The 22,911-nt window shown below is 33.7% G+C and overlaps 1 protein-coding gene across 2 annotated transcripts; it reads left to right on the forward strand.

The window, feature by feature from the left end:
* Positions 1–4,272: 4,272 nt before the first annotated feature.
* Positions 4,273–21,234, forward strand: LOC115968819 (pyridoxal kinase). Of its 2 annotated transcripts, none has more exons than XM_031088327.1 (13): positions 4,273–4,420; positions 4,529–4,631; positions 7,518–7,611; positions 7,737–7,862; positions 11,761–11,844; positions 13,148–13,221; positions 13,528–13,592; positions 14,360–14,423; positions 17,085–17,150; positions 18,200–18,256; positions 19,169–19,213; positions 19,317–19,370; positions 20,550–21,234. In XM_031088327.1, the coding sequence occupies exons 1-13, from the start codon at positions 4,344–4,346 to the stop codon at positions 20,688–20,690; spliced, it is 1,050 nt and encodes a 349-aa protein (XP_030944187.1). In that variant the 5' UTR covers positions 4,273–4,343; the 3' UTR covers positions 20,691–21,234. The 2 variants fall into 2 exon arrangements, with proteins under 2 accessions (XP_030944187.1, XP_030944188.1); XM_031088328.1 differs by having other exon boundaries at positions 7,758–7,862.
* The last annotated feature ends 1,677 nt before the right edge of the window (positions 21,235–22,911 follow it).

Raw genomic sequence — 22,911 nt, forward strand, 5'->3', positions numbered from 1 at the left:
GACTAAGGTTTTGTTTGTTATTGTTGTTATTGTTATATATGTGTCTTGTCTTTGTCTTTATCTTTCATAAAAATCTCAACTAAAAAACAAAACCACAGGTCCTCAGCACAGATCCATAAAAATCTCAACTAAAAAACAAAACCACAGGTCCTCACCACAGATCCATTATCGCCGATTTAAATAATACACTACTGTACCGTATCATTAAAGTAACCAATCAAATGGCCACACTTCACTATTTCTACTGTTAAAACAAAAGGCAAGAAATTTTCTTGTTGTAAAGTCAAAATAGATGGAGATAGAGTCAGAGATGGGAGAGAAATCAGATTTTGAGAATCTTAGACCGGTTTGATGGGAGGGGTTGAAAAGTAAAAAAAAGTAAAAAATAGAGAGAAAAGATATAAAAGTTTTTAGTTTTTTCTCATTATATTTGGTTTGAGAGTAAAAAAGTAGAGAAATAGAATATATAGTTTGTATAAATTTACTTTCATGCTCTTGATAGATTAAAAAAATAACAAATAAGAAAAAAAAATACATATGAAAAAAATAAAAGTACCAAAACGGTACAGAAAAGGACAAAAAAAAGCTAAAGAAGGAAATTTATAAATTAAAAAAAAAAGGAAATCGACAAAAAAAAAAACTAAAGAAGATTAAAAAAAGGAAATGGACAAAAAAACTAATGAAGGAAATTTATAAAAAAAAACAGCTGACACGTAAAAAAAAAAAAAGACAAAATGTGAAAAACAAATATGACAAAAAGGAAAAGAAAAAAAAAAAAAAAAGAGACTGTGAACAGTTCCTAGCATAGGGGAGTTTTTTATCCAAACATTTTTTCTTTTATTTTCTCTCCATTTTAAAAAGAAAACTTTTTGGTGGGCTTAGGTAGAAAACAACTACGCCCACCATTTCTTTTCCTTCCTCTCCACCCAACCAAACATACTCTAAAAAAATTTTCTTCATATTTTTTCTCCAAAGTTTCTATCCATCCTATTTCACATCCAAACAAAAGAGATAGGGTCTGAGATGGAGAGATGAAATATCAAAGAAGGAGAGCAAGTTGTGCGGCAACTGCGACATGTGACACATATCTAATCAGATATCCCCGATCAGTTTTGGTGGCTAAGCACGGTGAGACGAAGCCTACTGTTGTTGGTGGTGGCATGGCATCACTGTCCAAAGTAAAGGAGGCGTAACTCGTGAGACACGCTTTCTCATAGTCTCACTTGCTATTAGATTTTAATTTTATTTTAGGGTTTTTTGTGGTAAATTTAAAGAGATTTTATGGACTGAATTTTTTTATTTATTTTTGTTTCTGAAAGGCTTAAACTATGAGTTTCTTCATAATTTTGTTGTTGTTGTTTGGGCTATTTAGATTAATTTTTGTGGTTGTTATTTGAGTTATTTTTGGTTTTAGAGGGTCAAAGAAACTGTAGGGGGGCAAAGTTTTGTTTCAATGGGCTCAAATTCTTAATAAACCTTAATTATACCAACTATTTTGAAAAAAATAAAAAATTGAGGGGGGCTATGGTCCCCCAAAGCCAATGAATGACTTCGTCCCTATTTCTATTCTTGCATTTTCTTTTTGAACACATTTTTCTTTTTACAATTGCCTTTTTTTTTTAGAGAGTTTCAAAGCATTTTCTTTTTGAACACATTTTTCTCTTCACAATTGCCTTTTTTTTTTAGAGAATTTTAACTTATAACATCCGTTCCTGATGATAGTTTTTTATCATCAGACCAAGACACCAATCAATTTTTGGTGTAGGCGGAGATTGAATCCTAGATTTCTTATTCAACCATTAGAGACTTTATCAGTTGAGCTAATTATTCTCTTTACAATTGCCTTTTGGTAAATAATGTAAGATATCTTCTCATTAAGTATGCAATTATCTTTTTATGGTATTGAATCACAAACAAGAATGCACTTACTATTTTTAAATTCCTGCAGGACCTTGTAAAATCATGGTTGCCGATAAGCTTTATATAAGTAACAAACTTTAACGGAGGGAAAGAAAAGATTCAACAAAGCTTTATTTTTATTTTTATGGTGTTTAGTTTGTTAGTATTGGCATTAGTTTATTATGTCAAAATGGGTAATAGTTGCAATTTTGTTAAGAAATTTATTTGGTTAAACTCATTTGGGCTACACCACTCTTATGTCGGTAATTATGAATTATTTGTATTTTGGTTTTTGTGTTTTTACAGAAATAATTTAGCACGAAATTGTGTCTGCCATGCTTGCATTGTGTGTGTGCTCGCAAACACTTGTTTGTGTAAAATTTCTTCTTTCTTAGTTAATTGAACATGCATCTCCTGTTATAGCTATTGAATTACAATTATAAAAAAATTCCAACAATGCTAAGAAGACAGAATAAGATAGCGGATTGCAAGGGTCGTTACCCAATTACAACATAGGATTCTATTTAGCATTGAATTCCATAATTGATTCCCTAGTTATGGACGATTTATAAATACCAACCCAATGAATCCATAATGGTTTAATTTCATGTCCATTTAACATTACAAATTTAGACTTCTATCATTTGAAAAAATAAATTAAAAGTGGATAATATTTTTACCTTAAGAAATCAATTGGAGCACTTCATGACACAAAAAATGAAACAAAGAGGAAACCACCTAAGGGATGGTCTAGTGGTCTTCGGTGATGCACAAGCTATGCTAAGTGTGTGGTGTTCAAGTTCGAATATAGACTTACTTAAGTTGCCTCCTTTAGCAGCTCAAGGTTTACTAATGTCCCTCGTAAGGTTAGGAAGTTATAACTCACTGTAACCCCCTTACAACCTAGTAGGGTCTCGAACCTAGCGGGTGGAATGCTATTATGGTCACGCATAGGTAAGATTGTCACATTAGTCGCCCCTTACCATTTTTTTTTTGTTTAAAAAAAAAAAAAAAAAAAAAAGAAACAAAGAGGAAATTATTCATACTCATATAAGCTAAGTTATTAAAAATAGTATTTGTCTTTGTTACACTCCTGCCAGGGTAGATTTTTATCAAGATTCTCAATCCCCAGTCTCAAATCTAAAATGGAGACAAGTGTAGTTTAATCAAAATATTTTTATACCGTAATGTATCAATTCCAAATTCCAATTCCCGCAGCAACTAAAATAATTGGAATTCGGAATAGCATTTACAACTAGGATCTACCAGAAAAGGAAAAGAGAACTTTTCTGGTGTAGTTGCCCAAAAAAAGAGGCATCTACACGTTTTGCCTTTTGTTTTTTTTTTCTTCATTCTTTTTTATTACTATAAAGTGGCGTGTTCGATCCGCACTCTGAAAATGAAATTCAACGTGACTCTGCCTTTAGCTGTACTCCTCTTCGCCAACCTAGCTGTTTTGTCAACGTTCCAACTCCCAACTCAGATTCGATCCAAAGTCCCGACACAACACACATGCACCCAATTTACCAAAACACCCCTTCCACTTTCCCACTAACTAAACACTAGAATATATTTTTAATACAAAATAAAAATTTTAATCTAACATAATCTAAATATATTTGTGTGAAACTCATTTTTTGTGACTTGAATTCTGGCTATTACTTTTCCACGCTTCAAAAGAATGTATACTTGTGAAGTGACTATTGTACCAAAAATGCGCGATGGTACCATTGAGATTTTCCAATTAGCTCAACATATACCGTCCCTTATCCTCTAATAACAAAAATTAATTGATGTTTTAGTATTATAATAATGACTATTCAATAAGGGTGGATGTTATAAGTTGACACTTTTATCATATTTATTAAAAAATATAATTATAAAAAACCTTAACTCGGTGCATAGCAAGTAGTGGCATTTTCATCTTCACCCACAAAATATACTTCTTTTGAGTATAAATAGTTAAATGATTTTACTAATGGATTCTCTTAGAGCATTCATTAAAAAAATCTTTTAAAAAATTTTTTGTGAGAAAAAAAAAAACTGATTTTTTTTTTATAGTTCTTTCAATTTCCAATAAAAAGTTTCATAAAATAGATTAACCAGACCTATAGTTAAATACCACTTTACTCAATTATCAACATTGACAACTTCAACCCATTTATGAGTTTTAATTAACTCAGCATGTATAATATTTCAGTCGAATAAAATATTTAAGATTTGAATTCTGTTTGAAAAAACAGTAGTCGATGGACGTATCTCCTAAAGAGCATCATAGCCGCCGCCCAAGAGGCAGTGGCATTATCGTAAATTTGTTGAAAATCCACGTCATATTCTTCTTCTTAGTATAAATAGTTAAATACCAACCCCTCAATCTTCAGACCTTTTCTAAATTTCTTTCTCGCGCCGGGCTCCACACTTCTATATAATATTCAATATAATATATGTTGTTACGGTCTCCGAGACTTGGCACTTCTTCTCACTCTGGAATTTCAATTTCCCGTGAAACTCACATTTTCCGGTAAATTATTTTCCTTGAAAATCCTATTTTTTGATCATTTTTAGTTTGTTTTATCTTCTTCTTCTTCTTCTTCACTATGTTTTTTTTTTTTTTTGAATAATATTGAAGATCAAGAAGCTTGCGAAATTCAGAAATGTCACCTCCGTTACTTTCCTTGGCTCTACCTTCGGAGACCGGTCGAGTTCTCAGTATTCAATCTCACACAGTTCAGGTATTGCTGTTTGTTTTATTTTATTTATTTGCTAATTTTTGGATGTTTAGTTGCTTATCCTCTGTTTGGCTGCTGAGAAACTTGAGAAAGTGAAAGGGGAATTTTTTTTGTCACTTTTATCTTGTCAAAATCGAAAATTTCGCCTGGACTAGATTTTAACATGACTTACTGTTCAATTTATTAATGGAGTTTGTTTGTATGTAATCTTTGCATTTAATGGTAGTTCGTTAGTTTAATCTCAGTTAGTTTCGATGTTGGTGTTGGTATTGATTTTCATATATATATATATATATATTTGTTATAATGTGTGCCTGAGAATTTTGAATTATTAGAAATTATTAGCTTGTTTCATTGTGGTAATGTAAAGTACAGAACTGTGTGATTGGAGAATTCAGTGGGAGGAGGAATTCTATTCCTTTCCCTACATGAACATGAAGCAAGCACACATGTTAAAGTCTTTCTAGGAATAGGAAAAAAAATTATACAAGGGAGGATGAGGGTTAGATTAGATTGAATGGGTGTTGTGTTATTAGTTATTATTTATACCCTTCTCCTCAATCAATAACTCTCCTCTGCCTCTGACTTCCGACAACAAGGATTTGGAGGACTGGATAAGTCAGTTGCCAGATGAAATGCTAGTCTCTATTCTGCCTTTCTTGACTATGAAAGAAGCAGTTGGAACCAGTGTTCTTTTGCACAGATGGAAACATCTGTGGCCATTCTTCACTGGTTGTTTGGACTTTGATGATCCAGGTACTTTTTGGGACGTTGCTGACGAAAAGAAGAAAATTTGAAAGGAGAAAGTTTGTGAAAAGGGTGAACCATGTTCTAAAAAGTACATGACTCAAATATAGACTAATTTAGAGTTTGTTTTGAGTTGATATACATCATAAACATCACATTGATGGATGGATTAACTTTGCAATCTCAAAGGGAGTTAAGAGGCTTGAATTGAACTTTTTACACCAACAGAGGCATGCCAAAAAACAAACGTGTTATACATTTCCACATGAACGTTTTACTAGCATCAAAAGTTCTGTGGTTGGAGTATCTTGCATCAAGTCCCTGACATCCCTCACTCTAATGTACGTACATGTAACCGGTGAGCTTCTTGAGCACCTCCTTTCCAATTGTCCCTTGCTTGAAAGATTACATGTCACCTATTCTGAAGATCTAGTGACTCTGAAGATTTGCGGTTTATCACTGGGGTTGAAGTATTTAAACATAAGATGTTGTTTTGAATTTAAAAGTTTTGAGATTTTTGCTCCAAATCTTGAGTCTTTTGGCCTTGCCCCGTCTTCTAGATTTAGATGTTGGTGGATGTGATCCTCTGAATTATGCACTTTGTCCTTTGTTGAGCTACCTTTTTTGATGCTTGAATTTTTAATCTCTTCTTATCAAAATATGGAATCCCCAAAATTTCAAACATTGGCCAGACTTAGATACCCTAAATGGAGAGTACGTGCAAGTGATGGAATGAGCCTCATGGCCCTCATTGGTTTTATATCAATAATAGAGGTGGCACCTTTTTTACAAAAAATTGCTTTAGAGCTGTTATGGGCCTGAGAGAAAAGGAATTAAGGAAGGCTATTAAATATCCTAATGAGCACCTCAGGGAGGTGGAAATAGTGGGATTTATGGGGTGTGCAATAGACATTGAGCTTACTGTTAATCTACTTGAAAGTGCCATCAAGCTTGAGAAGATTGTTATTAATCCTCGTTCTCCAATTCTTGTGGGAACCCCTTGGGAGTTTGTGAAAGTAGAGGGAGAATGAAGGCACTATAGAATGTGCCAAGCAGCTCAAGAAAAATATACCTGTAGGAGCTGAATTACTTATTCTGCAGTCATCATCAAATTGGTTTTATTTGAAGTATTCTAAAATTTAATGCACACTGGTTATTTGTTGAGGAAGGTATATTCAGACTTATGAGAATTTTCTTATGAATTGTGACTCCTGAAATCAGGCTATAGCCTCTAATTTGCTTGCCAAAAAAAAGAACTATGGAACTGTGTGTTATGTGAAATGTGTTTTATTCTAAGAAGCATGAATGTGCCATGTGAAACAAGAAAGGAATGTTGGGATCTTCTCATTGATTTTGGACCTGCATTCAAAAGCCAATATTTTTTTTGATAAGTAATAAGTTTTATTGATATTAAAAAAGGGACACCCTAGTACATAGGGAGTGTACAAGAATCAAGGAAATCAATAAAAGAAGGGAATGATTGGTTTTGCAAAGCAACCAACTAATCCACTTTGGTTGTGCATTTGGTAATGCGTTATCAAATTACACTTCCAAATTATAGTTGTTTTTAACTTCACTTTTTTCTAGGTACAACTTTTTTTCAAACAACCCAATTTTGAAAAACTCAAAAATAAATGGGTAGATATTTGGATTTATGCTATCATTAGTCTTGAAAATCTGATACTATGATTTGTGTCCCCATACATTCAATTAATTCTCATGTGAAGTGTTAATATATATCATAATCGTTCGCCTGTGAACCCTCTCTAGAATGATGGTGTCAGTGCATCTACAAATCGTTAGGTCTTTTGACATCAAAGGGAATGATCTTGTTCTTTTTTGTTTTAGAGAGCATTTGAAATGAGTTCTGTGTGTATTTTCCCCAAAGCAGCATTGTAACTGAAACAGTATGTTTCAAGCTTAAAATTTAAATTTTTGTTGTTGTATTGATGTAATTTATACTTATTTCCTTGTGTACAACAAGATATATATATATATATATATATTTTAAATTTACTTTGAATCAAGTATTCCATTCCATATGGAGTCCCAAACATGTATTCAGTGTATACTTTGGGCACTATCTAGATTGAGGCTGTAACAGTATATATACCTAATGCCATTGGTCCTTCTATTCCTTAGGGATATGTTGGAAATAAATCAGCCGTCTTCCCTCTACAACTATTGGGCTATGATGTGGATCCAATTAATTCAGTGCAATTCTCAAATCACACAGGCAAGCTGCTACTATTACTTCACCCGAACAGACTCAGAAACTCTGAGGCCTGACTTATGGTGCGATGTCATCTATCAATCTGTATAGTCTGGGCATTGTCTAACAAAGGTGTAACCCTGGTTTAGCCTACTTGAAAAATGATGCAGGATACCCAAGTTTTAAGGGACAAGTTTTGAATGGACAGCAGCTATGGGAACTAATAGAAGGCCTTGAAGCGAATAATTTATTATACTACACTCATTTACTAACAGGTATGTTAAAATTATTTTCTGTAATTGTCATTTGATTCTTGGATCTTTGGTCTTGTGTGCCATGGTAGCTGTATATTATCTTTGGAGAAGGATTTGTTTAACAAACCTTTTGGAGAGAGGAGAGGAGAATTTTTTTTTTTTTGTCATCTACAAGTATTTATAAGAAAAAACAGGATCTGGTTCTAGTTGTTTATAGACGGGAACCATGCGTGGCAGAGGAAGCATGTTTAACAGAACCTCCTGTAATTGTTATAACTTGTTTCTGTTTGATGCTTTAACAATCTCAAAATCATTTTGATGAGTTATATTGAGATTTATATAGCTACTCCTACAGATGGCTCCTCGTAAGAGGCATTGAAGAATTTGAGAGATGAATTAATGGTTTTGTATGGCTGAGCTCCATATTAAAAAATTTTCATAGAAGTTAACTGTAGCGATTGTTCAAATATCTTAGTCTGTTGTAGTAGATCACTACCTATTTCCTGTACAAGCCAAACACAACATAAATGTTTTCCTGTGTACGAATTCCTAATCCAAACTACCCTGTACCATTCAAAATTCTGGTCTCTAGACCTAGACTTTGCCTAGCACTTTTTTTTGTGTGGATAATTAGTAAAAAAGGTTTTAGTCAAATCTAGGAAAAGAGTACAATAGGTTGTGAATACAGTAAAGGATACTTGATATATACTCAACTATCCACTAAGAACAGCTCAAGCATACAAAGAATCTATAAAATCTATAAGATAATTCTCTCCATGTTGGTATACCTGTGTAAACATCCTGTGTACATGGGTTGCGCCCCTTTTACGTTTCTTTAATAAAATTTTTACATATAAAAAAATTCTGCAAGATAATTCTATCTCAATTTTACCAGTACAGGGCATAAAAATCTAGAAAAAGATTACAATAGATCCTGAAAACTGTTAAAGTATACTGGATATATACTCACTTTTCCACTTATTCATTAAAAAAAGGGAAAAAAAAAAAGTTGTCCATGAAGAAGAGCTCAAGCTTACAACGAATCTATAAATCCTAAACGATAATTCTCCTAATGCTGGTGTACCTGTTTTATACATCCTGTGTACGTGGGTTGACTTGCGCCCCTTTTTCATTTCATTAATGAAATATTTACATAAATATAAAAAAAAAAAAATCTACAAGATAATTCTATCTTAATTCTACCTGTACAAGACATAAAATTAACTCCTGTAGCTCTTTTAAGATCTATCCATTCCACAAACCGACTGGCAGTCCACTACCACGCTTCACCATCTATCATCTGATTTTTTCCCCTAAACTTGAGTCTTTTGGATTCTTTCCCAAATTTCCCTAGCAAGGGATCCTTTTGGTGCCAGTTATATCTTATATATAAACTATTACCAATTACATTCTGAATTTTACTTCTTGCATGGATCCATACTTTTAGAAGCTTTCCTCAATGTGGGGTCAGTTGCCTGTAGGAGTTTGATCAATAGTGAGGATTGTTATACAATATGCTCTACGACGTGCAACTAATCTGAGTGAAGTTCTCCTACGTCATAAAAAAGAAAGATGCTTTCCTCAATGTATGAGGTTTCAAATGCCAAAAGCTTTTTCCTTTGATTGTATCAACCCAAGCCCTAACAATGTCTAGATAGAACTAAAGAATGATCTACTTGGAAGTAGGAAGGTGTCTATTTTGAGGCAGTCATTGAGATATTTTCTAATTCTAGTTTGACATAATTTATGCCCAATGGTAATATAGACTCTATGGTGCATGTTAGTGGACCATAGTGCAGTGCACTCTATTACTATATCCTCATGTTCCAACCCTTAGCTACCTAATCAGCTTTTGACATCTATAAGATCTTGTCCAATGAACTCCTTGTAAATTTTTGGGTCTTTTGCCTTTTATATCTGATTTGGTTTTATTTTTCTTTTCCATTTTGTGGTCTATGGTATATGTCTAGTTGATGCAGGAAAGTGTACGAAAATAGGGATAAATGAGGAACAAAAGAGATAAACAGAACAAACCCTAGGCTTCACTACCTAGAATCAGCCTGCAAGCCCGAGGCATCTCCACATCACCATCAAACAAAGATAAAAACATTCTCAAATAATAATTTTCATATTTAAATTACAATGCATTTCCCAATTACAAGAGCATTAGTTAAATAGGGTATCAAGAATTATGCTGCTCAAATGGAAAATATCCAATAAAATTTCATGAACCGTCAACATTAAAAATCCAAAATCCAAATTCAAATTCAAAGACAAAATTAATTTCAAGTTCAAAAATAGAATCTTAAATGATGTTGGTGCTCCCTGCATCACTAGTGTAATATGGATCTGGCCTATATTTTGCAATGAAAGTTTTATTTTTAACTCCTGCTTAGTAACTGAAGAAGGAGATGAGTGGATGAGATCTATTCCCTAAATCACCTCAAAAGGAATACTCTAACCTCCTAGGTAGTTTAGGCACCTATCAACACTCAACCTCATCACTCCTTAGCAATGTGGAGCTAAGCCCACGAGGGCCGAAGGTTAATTCTTTTGCTTATAATGAATTTTTTACTAACCAGAAAGAAGGAAACCATTGTGCTAGATTTTTGTATAGAGGGTTGTTTTGCCCAAAAAAGAGCACCATGAACTGCTTATGACATGCTCACCTTTTTTGGTTAACTAAATCTGGGTCTTTGGAGTCTTGTGACATTAAATTTGATTTCACAATGATTGTATGATCAACTGACTGGGTCATCTACCCATTGGATTTTCATAATTAAATACCCGTTTCTTTTAACGCAAATCTCCATGAGAGATAGTGAATACTGATTTATGTGCTCCCCAAAGTTATGTAAGCGAAGTCATTCCTGATCCTTGATAGAGAATATTGATTATAAATATTGTTAAAGGCATACCAAATGGTTTTAGCTTGAGATCTGATAGATTTGTTTTTATTTATGTTACCTAGTAAGGGAGTAGAAAATTTATTTTCTTCTTAAAGTGTCAATTTCCTATTCCAAAGTTATGTGAGCAAAGTCATTTCTGATCCTTGATAGAGAATATTGATTCTAAATATTTTTATAGGTATAACAAAGGGTTTAGCTTGAGATCTGTTAGATATGATTTTATTTATGTTACCTAAGGGCGTGGAAAATAATTTTTCTAACTTAAGATGTCAATTTCCTCCTTGAAGTCCTAAGAGGGTGGTGTTCTTTATGTGGACAGCAGCTTCAGGTAGGATCCTTATGTTGGATATCTTACCAGGAGGGGTTTGCCATTAGCGAATTGTATGTGTTGAAGGAATGGGGAAACAGTGGACCACCTCTTAATTCGCTGTGATTTTGCTCATGCTCTCTCAGATGTGTTTCAGATGTTTGGGATTCACTGGGTCATGCTGGGGTCTGCTGCAAGTCTATTGTTTTGTTGGAGAAACTGGTTTGGGAAATATGGCTCAGATGTTTGGAATATGGTGCTGGGCTGTTTGATGTGAATTATAGTGGAATTGTTGTTCACAATGTTCATTCATTGTTTAGTTAGACCTTCCACTTGATATTTTTGTGATTTTTTGTATGCCTTTTGATCCTTAGTGTTTATCATTGTGAAAAATAAAGCTTTATCTATATCAATAATATTGCATTATTTACCCTTAAAAAATCTATTATTTTGAAAATTGAGTTTATTTCTGACCGTTTGAAAGAAATTATATGTGTATTTGGATCTTCCTCTGATTGTGTTTGCTTTTAACTCAGACACATTTTCCATAGTGCCCTTTTATTTCTTCCTTCTCTAAGAAACTATGATCAAAATTGCTTTCCTGTTATCTGGTTATTTTGTTCAATTTCTATGATTTGTTCTTTATTGGGACATGTTCTTTTTCATTTTACATGGTGCTAAGTGTTGACTAATTTATTTGCAGGTTATATTGGTTCAGTTTCTTTTTTGAACACTATATTGGAAGTTGTCAATAAGCTTCGTTCTGTAAACCCGAAACTTATATATGGTGAGTACATTACATTTCAGATAAAGATTGGACTACTAATTTTTTCAGTCATTGCCATAAAAGACAGTGACCTACATACTAGTGACTACAGAAAAGTAGTTTGTGAGGGCTTTGATCTGTTGAGTACATATATGGACATGTTGTACTTTTTACTTGAATATACTGTTCTCAGTATGATGTAAAATTTCCAGCTGTATGCTCATTTGTACAAAGAAGAGTACTTTGACAGATTATATTGATTTATGGTAATTTTAGATTATCTTTTGGTACATCTCATGTTGCGCTCTTTCTATACTGAAAAATATTGATTTATGTAAATACTAAAATAAAACAATCTACGTAGTTAAAATATGGTGGAAAAATAAAACATGATTTCTGATTTCTGTCACAAAGTAGTTTGGATGAGGCACTGCTGTTATTTATTGTAGTTGATGCAGCTGCGGCTGCGGCTGCGGCTGCTGCTGGTGACAATTATGGTTAGGTTAGAAATGAGTTTTTGTACAAGTAAATCTGTAGGTCATACTGGCTTTATAAGTTCAAGGAAACTCAGTTTAAAGTGCCCCATAAGCCAAATATTAAAGAGATTATAGACTTAAATAGAAGATTTGAAGAGAATAAACTATTGGCTTGGGCTGATAAAATCTCCATTATCTGTTTATTATATTTAGGCTTCAAGTGTCATAGATTTTTTTTGATAGATAAGAACAATTTTATTAAAGAAAGGCTACTTCATGTACAAAGATCACAAAGATGCCTAAAGAACTACAACAAGAAAAGATCATGTACATAAAGACAGCATATCCGTAAAAGTATGTATGGAATCACTGTTCATAAATCTCTGTGCATGGGACCACTCATATAAGGAACTAGTAAAGGTTGCTAGCAGCTGAGACCCGTACTTTCCGCATCTTCAAAAATGTGCTAATTATGTTCCCTTCATATGGTCCACATCAAACATGATGGAACCATATTCCATATATCTGCTGAATGCCTAACAACCCAGTTCCTCCACCTAAACATAAGGTCAATAATTGTTTCCAGTAAAACCCAATGAATCCCAAAGGTTCTAAATACATGGCTCTACAAATCTGACACAACATTGCAATGAAGCAATAGATGGTTCTAAGTGTGATAAATATACAACAATGTTTCTTTGTTGCCTTTTAGCTTAAGACTAATAGGTGAAGCATAATAATTGTGTCTTAGAGAATGGTAATGTCCCTTTATATATCTTTTTTTGCCCTCAAAATGGGGAAAAACATTTTCATGTATATCTAATTGATATTTGGATTTTCATGGCTAGTCTGTGATCCAGTGCTGGGTGATGAAGGAAAGCTATATGTCCCTTCAGAGCTGGTATCAGTATATCGTGAAAAGGTGAGCAATCTGATATCCATTGATATGTTTTTTAATTTGCATACTTATCATATCTTATCCTTTTCATATATACAATTTGGATATGAATTGGAATATTTGGATGTTCTTGACTACTACTAAAGCTAAAAATTATGTAAGACCAATATCTTTAACTGTGTTTGGAATTTGTCAATGAGATTGTGAATATGGGACAGCTGGAGTAATCATTTAATCATGAATAATTACGAATTGATATTAATGTTCTTAATGCAAAGGTTATATAAAAATTGATGTGATGGTAACGTTTTGGTATTCCCTTATGACTAGGTTGTCCCAGTGGCTTCAATGTTGACTCCCAACCAGTTTGAAGCAGAACAGTTGACTGGATTCAGGTATCTACTAATACCTTGATAGGGTTGGTGTAGCTTATCTTTTTGAGTATGAGTCTTTTACATCTTGATATGTCTAGATATACCATATAGGTCATCAATATATGATTCTCATTTTTCCCTCTTCTCTACTTGTTTTGGATTATTGGAAATTTGCATGGAAATAAGTTTAGCAGATAAAAGTTAACTAAATGAATAGAAAATAAAGAGTAAAGTGTTCAAAAAATTGGAATATGAAATTTTAAAAGGGTCACTATCTTTGCTTTCCCCTAACTTGTGTGTTATTTGTTGTCTTCTAATCCAGTCCTTAACTACTTTTATGGAAGAGTATAATTAGTTGATATCATCTCATACAAAGTGAAATTAATGTTTCAACCAATAATGGGACACATACATAGATGTCCTGTGTTATTATGCTGGAGTAGATTGCATTTTGCACCTGTTTTGCCATTCACTTACTCTTTCTATTAGGAGCCCTCATCCTTCCTCCTCACCTGCATTTATGTCTTTCTTTAAATGTGTGTATTAATATATAAATACATAAGAGTTGAGTTGAACTCATAAACACATTAAATTTCACCTATAAGGTTTTTTATTTTTTGTTTTCATATCCCCATTTGAATCTACTACTACTTGAAGTTTTAGACTAACAAAAATTTCAGAAGCGAATCTTAGTATATATTATAAAAGATAAGCTTGTATTCTTTTCTCTATCCTTTGCCTTTGCATTGCTGTAGCTCGTGCCTAAAGATGTGATATACTTGTCACAGGATTGGCTCTGAAAGAGATGGTCGGGAAGCTTGTAACATCCTTCATGCTGCAGGACCATCAAAGGTTTTGTTATATCATAATATATTGAACCCTCTAAGACCTACGATTCTTTCAGTTCTTTGAATATGGGAGTCTAATTTATGTACCATGGTAAATTATCATTTGTCTATTGCTATCCTGCAATGGTGAAGTTGGAGTACCTTTTGTACTAGGGTTGCAACTTTCTTAGTGCTTTGTAATTGAAGTTATTTACTAATAAAAAAAAGCAGTTGATATTTGATTACAAATGTGTCCAAGTCAATGAGGCAACCATATTTGTATGGTACCAATATCTGGTAAAAATGATCACTCAAGCCTGTGATTTTAATGCTTATTGTAATGAAAAGAAATTATTAGCAAATGCCGAAGAATATAAACTGCTAATGGTCTTGTCTTCTATGATCTGCTATTAAATATGGTTTCTATAAGCTCTGGTATTAAATATCGATTCCTAACCCCTTTAAACAAGCCTGCTTTACGATGCACATGGATCATTGCAAAGAACTGTAGATATAGTCTTGATGTCTGAAATCTACAGCATGCTGCAGTTAAGTGGACATTATTAATACAGGGCATCATTATAGGCGTGCTGTAGCACTCTGTCTTAGAAGTAATCACATGAACAAGTTCCTTGGATGAAGTGAAATCCTTTTTGATGGGAAGATTCATAGCTAACTTTGGATGCACTAATTATATCATTTCTGCTAGTCTCCCCAATATGTGGGTATTTGCACTTGGTGGTCAGACTACATGATGAGGAAGCATTGTTTTTTATTGGCATTATGATAATAGAAGCCTAAAGCCTCACCTAATGCCTGATAAGTAATCTGTCACCTCCATTAGCTTCTTAATAATTAGTCTTTGCAATCATGAGAATCCATTATGCTTTCTCAGAAATGGTTAGCGTTTTCCTGGGTTATGAGATTTTCCATTAATTGAATCCATAAATCAACAAAATGTGATATGCTGAAGATTGCATGCTTATCATGGCTAATAGAGCATCAGATAGGTCCATTAAATAAGCACTATGGTTTGTCTTCTTTGAAATCTGTGATGCATTTGATGAGTCTAGATTCTCCAATGTTTGTATTGGTAGCATTAAGAAATTTGCATGTTAGGCTGTGTTTGTTTCATGTAAGTGATTTTCCGGAAAATACTTATTTTCCGAAAATGCTATTTTCCGGGAAGGAAAATATTTTTAAGTGTTTGGTTGCATTTCAGAAAATGTTGTGAAAAATATTTTTTGGTGTTTGGTTGTATGGTTGAAAATGCTATTTTCCTACAGATTTTTCACACGGCAATTCAACTAACAGCAGCAAACTTCGGCAATCAAAAGCCACAACCACCAAAACACCACCACCACACCACCACAACAACAACAACAAAAATCAAAATCACAGAGAGAGAGAGATCGGTGGGTCGAAGATCGGTGTGTCGAAGGCGAGATCGCACGGAGGCGAGATCGAAGGTGCGATCGGCGCGGTGCGATCGTCTCGGTGTGATCGTCAGACTGGAGCTTGCGAGATCGAGTGGCGCAGTGCAATCGTCGGACTGGAGCTCGCGTGATGGACTGGTGCGTGCGATCGGCGCGGACTGGAGCTTGGGGTTCGCCGGCGATCGTCAGATTGGACTGGAGCTCGGGGTTCGCCTCTTCTTCCTCTCGCTTTCTCTCTCTCTCTCTCTCTCTCGGTCCGGAATTCATTTGAAGTGAAAATAGGGACGGAAATTCATTTCCGTGGTCAAAGCGTATTTTTTTCGGTCAACTGAAATTGATTTCCAGAAAATTCTATTTTCCGGACCAAACAAACACCCGCATTTCCGGAAGTGATTTTCACCCAAAAGAAACACACCCTTAGTTACACTTTGCAAACACAGCACTTCATGTTGTGTAACTTAAGCTTCCCTCCCTCAAAATACTATCTAAACATTTTATAAATGCTGAAAATTGGAGGGGCTGATATGTCAAATTAGAAGCTAAGATGTGATAGTCAATTCAATGTCTGTTCTTAGTAAGGCCCCTTGGAGTATTTGGGGTTGTAAAATTCATAGAAATGGTGCATTTTTTATTTCACGGTGGCATTGAGAAAATTTTAAACTAATTAAACATAATATCATTCTGATGAATCGATGTTGTATGGTTGCTAATGACCATTGGTCTCTTTGTGACATATACGGTTAAATGGGTGATGTGTTGAATGGTGGTTGATCTGTTTTTTTGTTGGCAAGGAATGTTTGGAAGATATAAAAAATCTGCTTCTATTGCACTTTTAATGGCATTGAGAAACAATTGAACCTTTAATGGAATTGAGTTATCTACTCTTGACTTGACATTCTATTTGTACAATTGGTTTGAGTTGTCTAATGCATTTGGCAATGTTTCTTATATTTCTTTTATAGATTCATTGATAATATTTGATTGTAATTCTTTGGGGGATTCCTTCTTACAACCTGTATACTTAGGTTTCTCCTCTTATTAATAAAATTTTCATATTATTAATTTTTTTTTTTTTACTTACCAAACATAAAAATTAATTTAAAAAAGAAAAGAAAAGAAAGGAAAATGTAAGGAACTTGTCCATGAACTTCAAGAATAATACACCTCCCTTTATCTCTGAATTTTAAAGTATAATGTACATATTCTGAATGTTTTCCAAAGTGTAATGTATATATTCTGGTTGATCGCAGGTAGTGATTACAAGCATAGTTATTGATGGCAGTCTTCATCTTATTGGCAGTCATCAGAAGGAGAAGGTAAACCTTTGTATTAAATGTAGTTACGGTTTGAGATTTCAACTATGGCTTAATCATTCTGGAATCTTAAGTGTGAAACTGTGCTACTATTTCCTTATTGGACATCATCACATACTTTGAGATGCTTAATTATATTATTAGCTAAGTATTGATTCTTTGTTGGAATATATTTATCTCTAGTGGCTTTACTTATATATATATATATATATATATAAAATTTGGAATATGGACTCTCTTGTCCATTGGTATGCGTAATAGGATGTGTCTATGTTATTTTTTTCTACTTTCATTAGAAATGCCTGCTGGTCTTCTGGTGTGTGCCACTAAGAATATACCTGAAGGGGGGCTCCAGGGCATGAGCATAGATTGCTTAGCTCGTCGAGGGTGAATGCCCTTGGATTACCTTACACAGCATAGGGCCCTTCATTAGAAAGGTTCCCTATGTTATCTAAAAAACAAAAAAAAAAAGAAGAAGAGAATACACTTGTAGGGACTCATGTATCTGCAATCACATTTACTTATCAAAAAAAAAATGTATCTGCAATCACATTCACTAATTCGCACACGCCAAAAGTGATTTCAGTTCACGATTTTTGTTCATTTTTGGTGTGTAACAAACACTAAATATTTTTTTAGATATGGTGACAAGTCCCTTTTTAATTTCTTCAAATGTTGAACTAAAAAAGTAATCTACTGGTGTATGAAAATGTGAGAAGCAACTATAATTATATGAAATTAGAAACTTCCAAAATTTGAATTTCATTGTGGTTGTCTCTTCAAATCTTCTTCTATATTATTCTTGTTGAGAGTAGATTGGTGAATTATATGGCTTCCTATCAAACTATTTATTTAGGTGGAAATTTATAGTGCTCTCTCTCTCTCTCTCTCTCTCCCCCAAAACTTGTTTCTTGTAAATGTGAATTCATGAAACCATCTTATCTCTTCCTTGTTACTATATTAAGATGCTTACCCCTTAATGAGATATTTGAAAATATATGATTTTGGCCAATCTACTCACTTATTCTTTTTCTATAACTTGCATGTGACAGGATCAATCTCCTGAGCAATTTAAAATTGTTATTCCGAAAATTCCAGCATATTTCACGGTAGGTGAATTCTTACTATACTTCCTTTCATATACAAATCTTTCATGGTTGTACTCTGGGGTGCCAAGACTGATTGGTAACTGGGAATTGCTTATTTTATGAAGCTTTTCACCAAATGACCAGAATTTGACAAGTTACTTGATCTGGCCTGAGATATGAGACATATTTGTTGAAGTAGCATGTCTAGGGCACGTGAGACATAAATCTTAAAATGCAATGATATTTAGGAATGTCTTTTCAAGGTTAAATGCATGACTCGAATAATTTTGTTTGTATCTGCATTAGATGGTCAAAAATGAAAATTGAGAAAGTGAAATATTGTATATAAATAAAGAAAAGAAAAATTACATGGCACTATGCGTGCTTTAAAAAAAAATTAATGAGCTTTCATGATATATTTTTACTTATGAAAAGAGTAAAAATTGTGTATGTTAATGATATAACAGCTCATCGTTAGAAACTAGAAGAAAGTTCAGTTATAGCTGGTAAAGCACAAGTCCATTTTATTAATCCCAGTTTTCTGCCTTAATTACGTTATCACCATTAATCTTCATTTTTTAAAAGATATTTTACTTCAATATTCAAATACACGTGAAGGGCTTCTTGGTGGTGCACATAATACTTGGAAAATGGATTACATCATTCACACACAGGGAGGGAGAACATACAATCCCTTAATTCTTTTTCCCTTTTTACAAGATGTTCTCTTATTTAATCACTTCCTCTTCCTGCTTTATTCATTGAATCAGGTTCAAATGTATTTTTCTTCATTTACTTGTTTAATTAGATTATTAATTTTGATGTAATTTCTTCCTTGCATCCTTATTTGTGCTTTCAACCTTTCTTATATTGCAACAAATATGTCCTCATAAGAGGTTCTACATTGACAAGCACTATGTGCATTGCTTGCAGGGAACAGGAGATCTTATGACCTCTCTTCTACTAGGTTGGAGCAATGTAATGCCTCTAAATTTAATTCCACCTCAAATCAAATGCTAGAGTTTTTTTTTGGTAATAACATTTTTATTTTCTACTTATAATTATTTTCTGTGCCATTTAGAAATATCCTGACAACCTTGACAAGGCAGCAGAGCTTGCAGTATCAAGCTTGCAGGTACTCATTTATTCTGTTTTTGCAGTTCATTACTAAAGGTTGTCTTCATAATTAAGTGGAAGTATTTCTAGAATGATAAAATAAAGGAATCTTTAAATTTTTTTCCCCCCAAGTGACATTTGGTCACTAACTTGTATATATAGGCATAAACTTGGATGACATGTTGTATCTGACAGTTTGAGCTCCTAGGTTAGATCTTACCTGTTATCTCATTCGCAATATGAGATATCATTCTATCTATGGATTGAATTTTTATTTTTCAATAAGAAGAAGGAAGAAGAAAGTGAGACTTGGATGAGGCTCATTAAGGAAAAAAAGGAAGTTACCTTTTTTTTTGATAAATAAATATGCACAAAGCTACCGTATCATCCAGAAAAGGGTCTAGAATTGATGTTAAAGAGATGAGTTTATTGGCTTGCTGTAAGAAGTTGCAACGGATTTGGTAACTTAGAGTCTTCTACTCATGCTTATCCCCAAAAAGAAAAGTTTTCTGGTCATCCTTTTGGGTGAATTCAAGTCCAGATGCTTTCATGCGCATGAACTTCTTTTTATGAGCCATGGAGAGATTGAGATCTAGGGAAGTGAAATAAATTTTCTCTTTGGTTTCTATTTTCACTTGGGTATATTGAATAATTCTATTTATGAAAAGTGTGGCCATGTTTTCATATTATTATATCCTCTTGTTTCACTTAGAACTCGGACAATAGCTAATCCAATTAAGAAGTCGTTACTTTATATCTAACCAAATTGAGTTGACATGACTCAAGTATAATGTGTTTTGGTAGAATTCAATGGACTAAATAACTCTCCTTTTTTAACAGAATTCGTATTACTTATCATTAAATAATATTGATTTAAGTAACTTCTTACTTATATTATATCGCTCTAAAAGGTTACTGCATCTAAATTCTTTATGCTTTGATTAGTTTGACCATCAAATTCAATCTTTAAAGTCATTCTCTGATGCATGTATTTGGTCTGTTGGGGAACTTCAGATCTGATATATGAAGTGAAACTTTTGCATGTGTGCCTACAAAGTAAAAGAAGAAAGGAAGACATTAGTAGAGGAACCATTACTTTTGAGATTATTAAACTAGGGCTTGCAGTTACCATCTGCGATTGGATTCTCATTGTTGCACAATTGTAAATTAATTGTTGGAGTGTTTCTCATCCTTGCAGGCACTTCTGCAGAGGACATTGAATGACTATAGAAGCGTGGGATACGACCCCCAATCAAGTAGTTTAGAGATTCGTTTGATTCAAAGCCAGGATGACATTCGCAATCCACAAGTTGCATTCAAAGCTGAAAAATTCAACTAAATGGGTGATATGCGGTGGGGCATATTTAATAATCATGCTTATCTGATACAATTTAGCATTATTTATAAAAAGAAAATGTGATTTCATCCTCCCTCTGTCTCTCTCTCCATCCCTCCATAAACAAAAAAGATTGCTGCTGATTAAAAAACTGATTGCTGACGTGTAAAATTAAAAAAATAAAAGAAAAAAGAAACAATTTTGCCTTGATTACAAAGACAATTGAGGGTTCTTTTGTAAATTAAAGAATTCATATTACAAATAATCTTTCATCTTGTTTGTGGGGAGAGAGAGAGAGAGAAATGCTGTTTTTTTTGGTTGCCCTCTAGCTGATTATACCAGAGTAAGACATAAAGGCAGCCGGCATTAATTAACCACGCTGCCATTATGCTTTAAACTTGCTTTACTGCATTTTGGTACATGCTGTATGAGAGGCCAAATGGGGTGAGTTTAAGGGCATGGTTATGCAGCGATTGTAATGCGAGTTTGTAATTGGTTTCATAAGTAGAAACAAAAAATGAAGATGAAGGTTGATTTTTTTGGAGTACAGGTTTGTTGTATTATGCAGACTAATTTCTAATCTTTATTATTAATTTCTATATAATGTGAAATTGTGAATTTTCAAACTTACGGCCAATATACAGCTATAATACACTTGTAGTATAATTTACTTCGATTTTTAGGATCAGATGCACATAAACATATCATGAACTTGCGACCTTTCCTAATCTTGAACATTCAACTTTGACTGACCATACATTGGGGATGAGTTATGTATGTTATCCTGATGAGTTCTGCTACAGCTACCAGATTTTTTAATGAAAAAATTTACACGGCATCTCACTAGGCATTTCACTGGGGTCCGCCACACAATCGTTTCAATGTTTTTTGTTTTAGTTTTTTTAGGAAACAGTTCAATGTTTTAAATGTTGGTATTCTCAAAAAAATGTGGATATTGCTCTTGAAATTGTGGATTAATTGTCAAGTGGAGTGTACATTAACAAGTGTCAAAGGATTATTGTTGTTTGAGAAGGATGGTGTCTTCTCAAATTTGATGGGGCCACCTCCTTTTATGGATAATAATCATATAATTTATAAATTAACTTTTCAAGTAAATCAATAGCACGAGGTAAATATCTTTCAATTTTATCTTTTCAATTTTTGTCTGAAAAAGTTAAAGACTGGAGTGTAAAGTTTATAGTCCTTAGGTATAGGATAGTTGCAATGTTTTCTCTTTGGTTTAAAATGTAGCAATGAATGGGATTGAATTTTTGTTATTTAATTATGAAAACAAACGGTAACATCTTCCGTTGTATTTTCATCTTTTAATATGCTGATTATGAGAGCATATTCACTAGATGATGGTACTTTTTTGCTTTTGTTTCGATAATAAGAAGAAAATGCATTAACATATATTGTTCTGTTACAAAGAAAAAGCTCAGCCCTATCAAAGCTAGCAAATTTACCACCACAAGAGGTGGGTTAATATGCAAAATATAACAAGTTGCATCAACACATTAGTTTGCTTTATAGAAAAATGGCTCAATTGTCTTGTTTGAGGTTTGCTCTAGCAGCTCCTACAATTTGAAAAAATAGGTTCCATCAATACATTGACAATATATTGCAAAGAAAACAAGTTTGCTAATAGTAGTCTCTTATGGTCCGTTTGGATTGAGGGGAAGAGAGGAAGAATACATAGGAGTTGGCTGGAAATTAGCCTCATTTTTGGCTAACTCTACTCTACTCCCCCTTGCTTCTCATCTCTCCCCCCTCAATTCAAATAGGCCATTAGATCCATCCTTTTGTGTCTTGTGTGAAGGAGGCAAGGTCTACTTGCGAGTAGACTTGTTGGTCCTAATGATAGAGTTCTAGCCCTTGGCTTTGGTTCTAGTCTTGTCTTGCTTGACTGTTTTATACTTTCATGTAGCTACTATAGCTCCCGTCTTTTGTTGCTCGGAAATGATTAAGCCTTTTTCAAGAGGCTTTCACCATTAAAACTGAACTAGACCCATTCCCTCTACCTCCATTTAATCTTAATCTTGCTGCATAAATACACTGTAAGACCAAGGATGCCCTTAATAATCCCTTCCTCTCCCATAAAGGCTTTCATCTGCACTAGCACTAGTATGAGAAAGACTTGGAATGTAATCCATGCCCTTGTTCTGGCTATAGTCCATTAGCAAGTGAGTGAGGGTAACAGTTTCTTCTATTTATTTGGTAAGGA

This window comes from Quercus lobata, chromosome 11, assembly GCF_001633185.2.
Source record: "Quercus lobata isolate SW786 chromosome 11, ValleyOak3.0 Primary Assembly, whole genome shotgun sequence".
NCBI classification, from domain to species: Eukaryota; Viridiplantae; Streptophyta; class Magnoliopsida; order Fagales; family Fagaceae; genus Quercus; species Quercus lobata.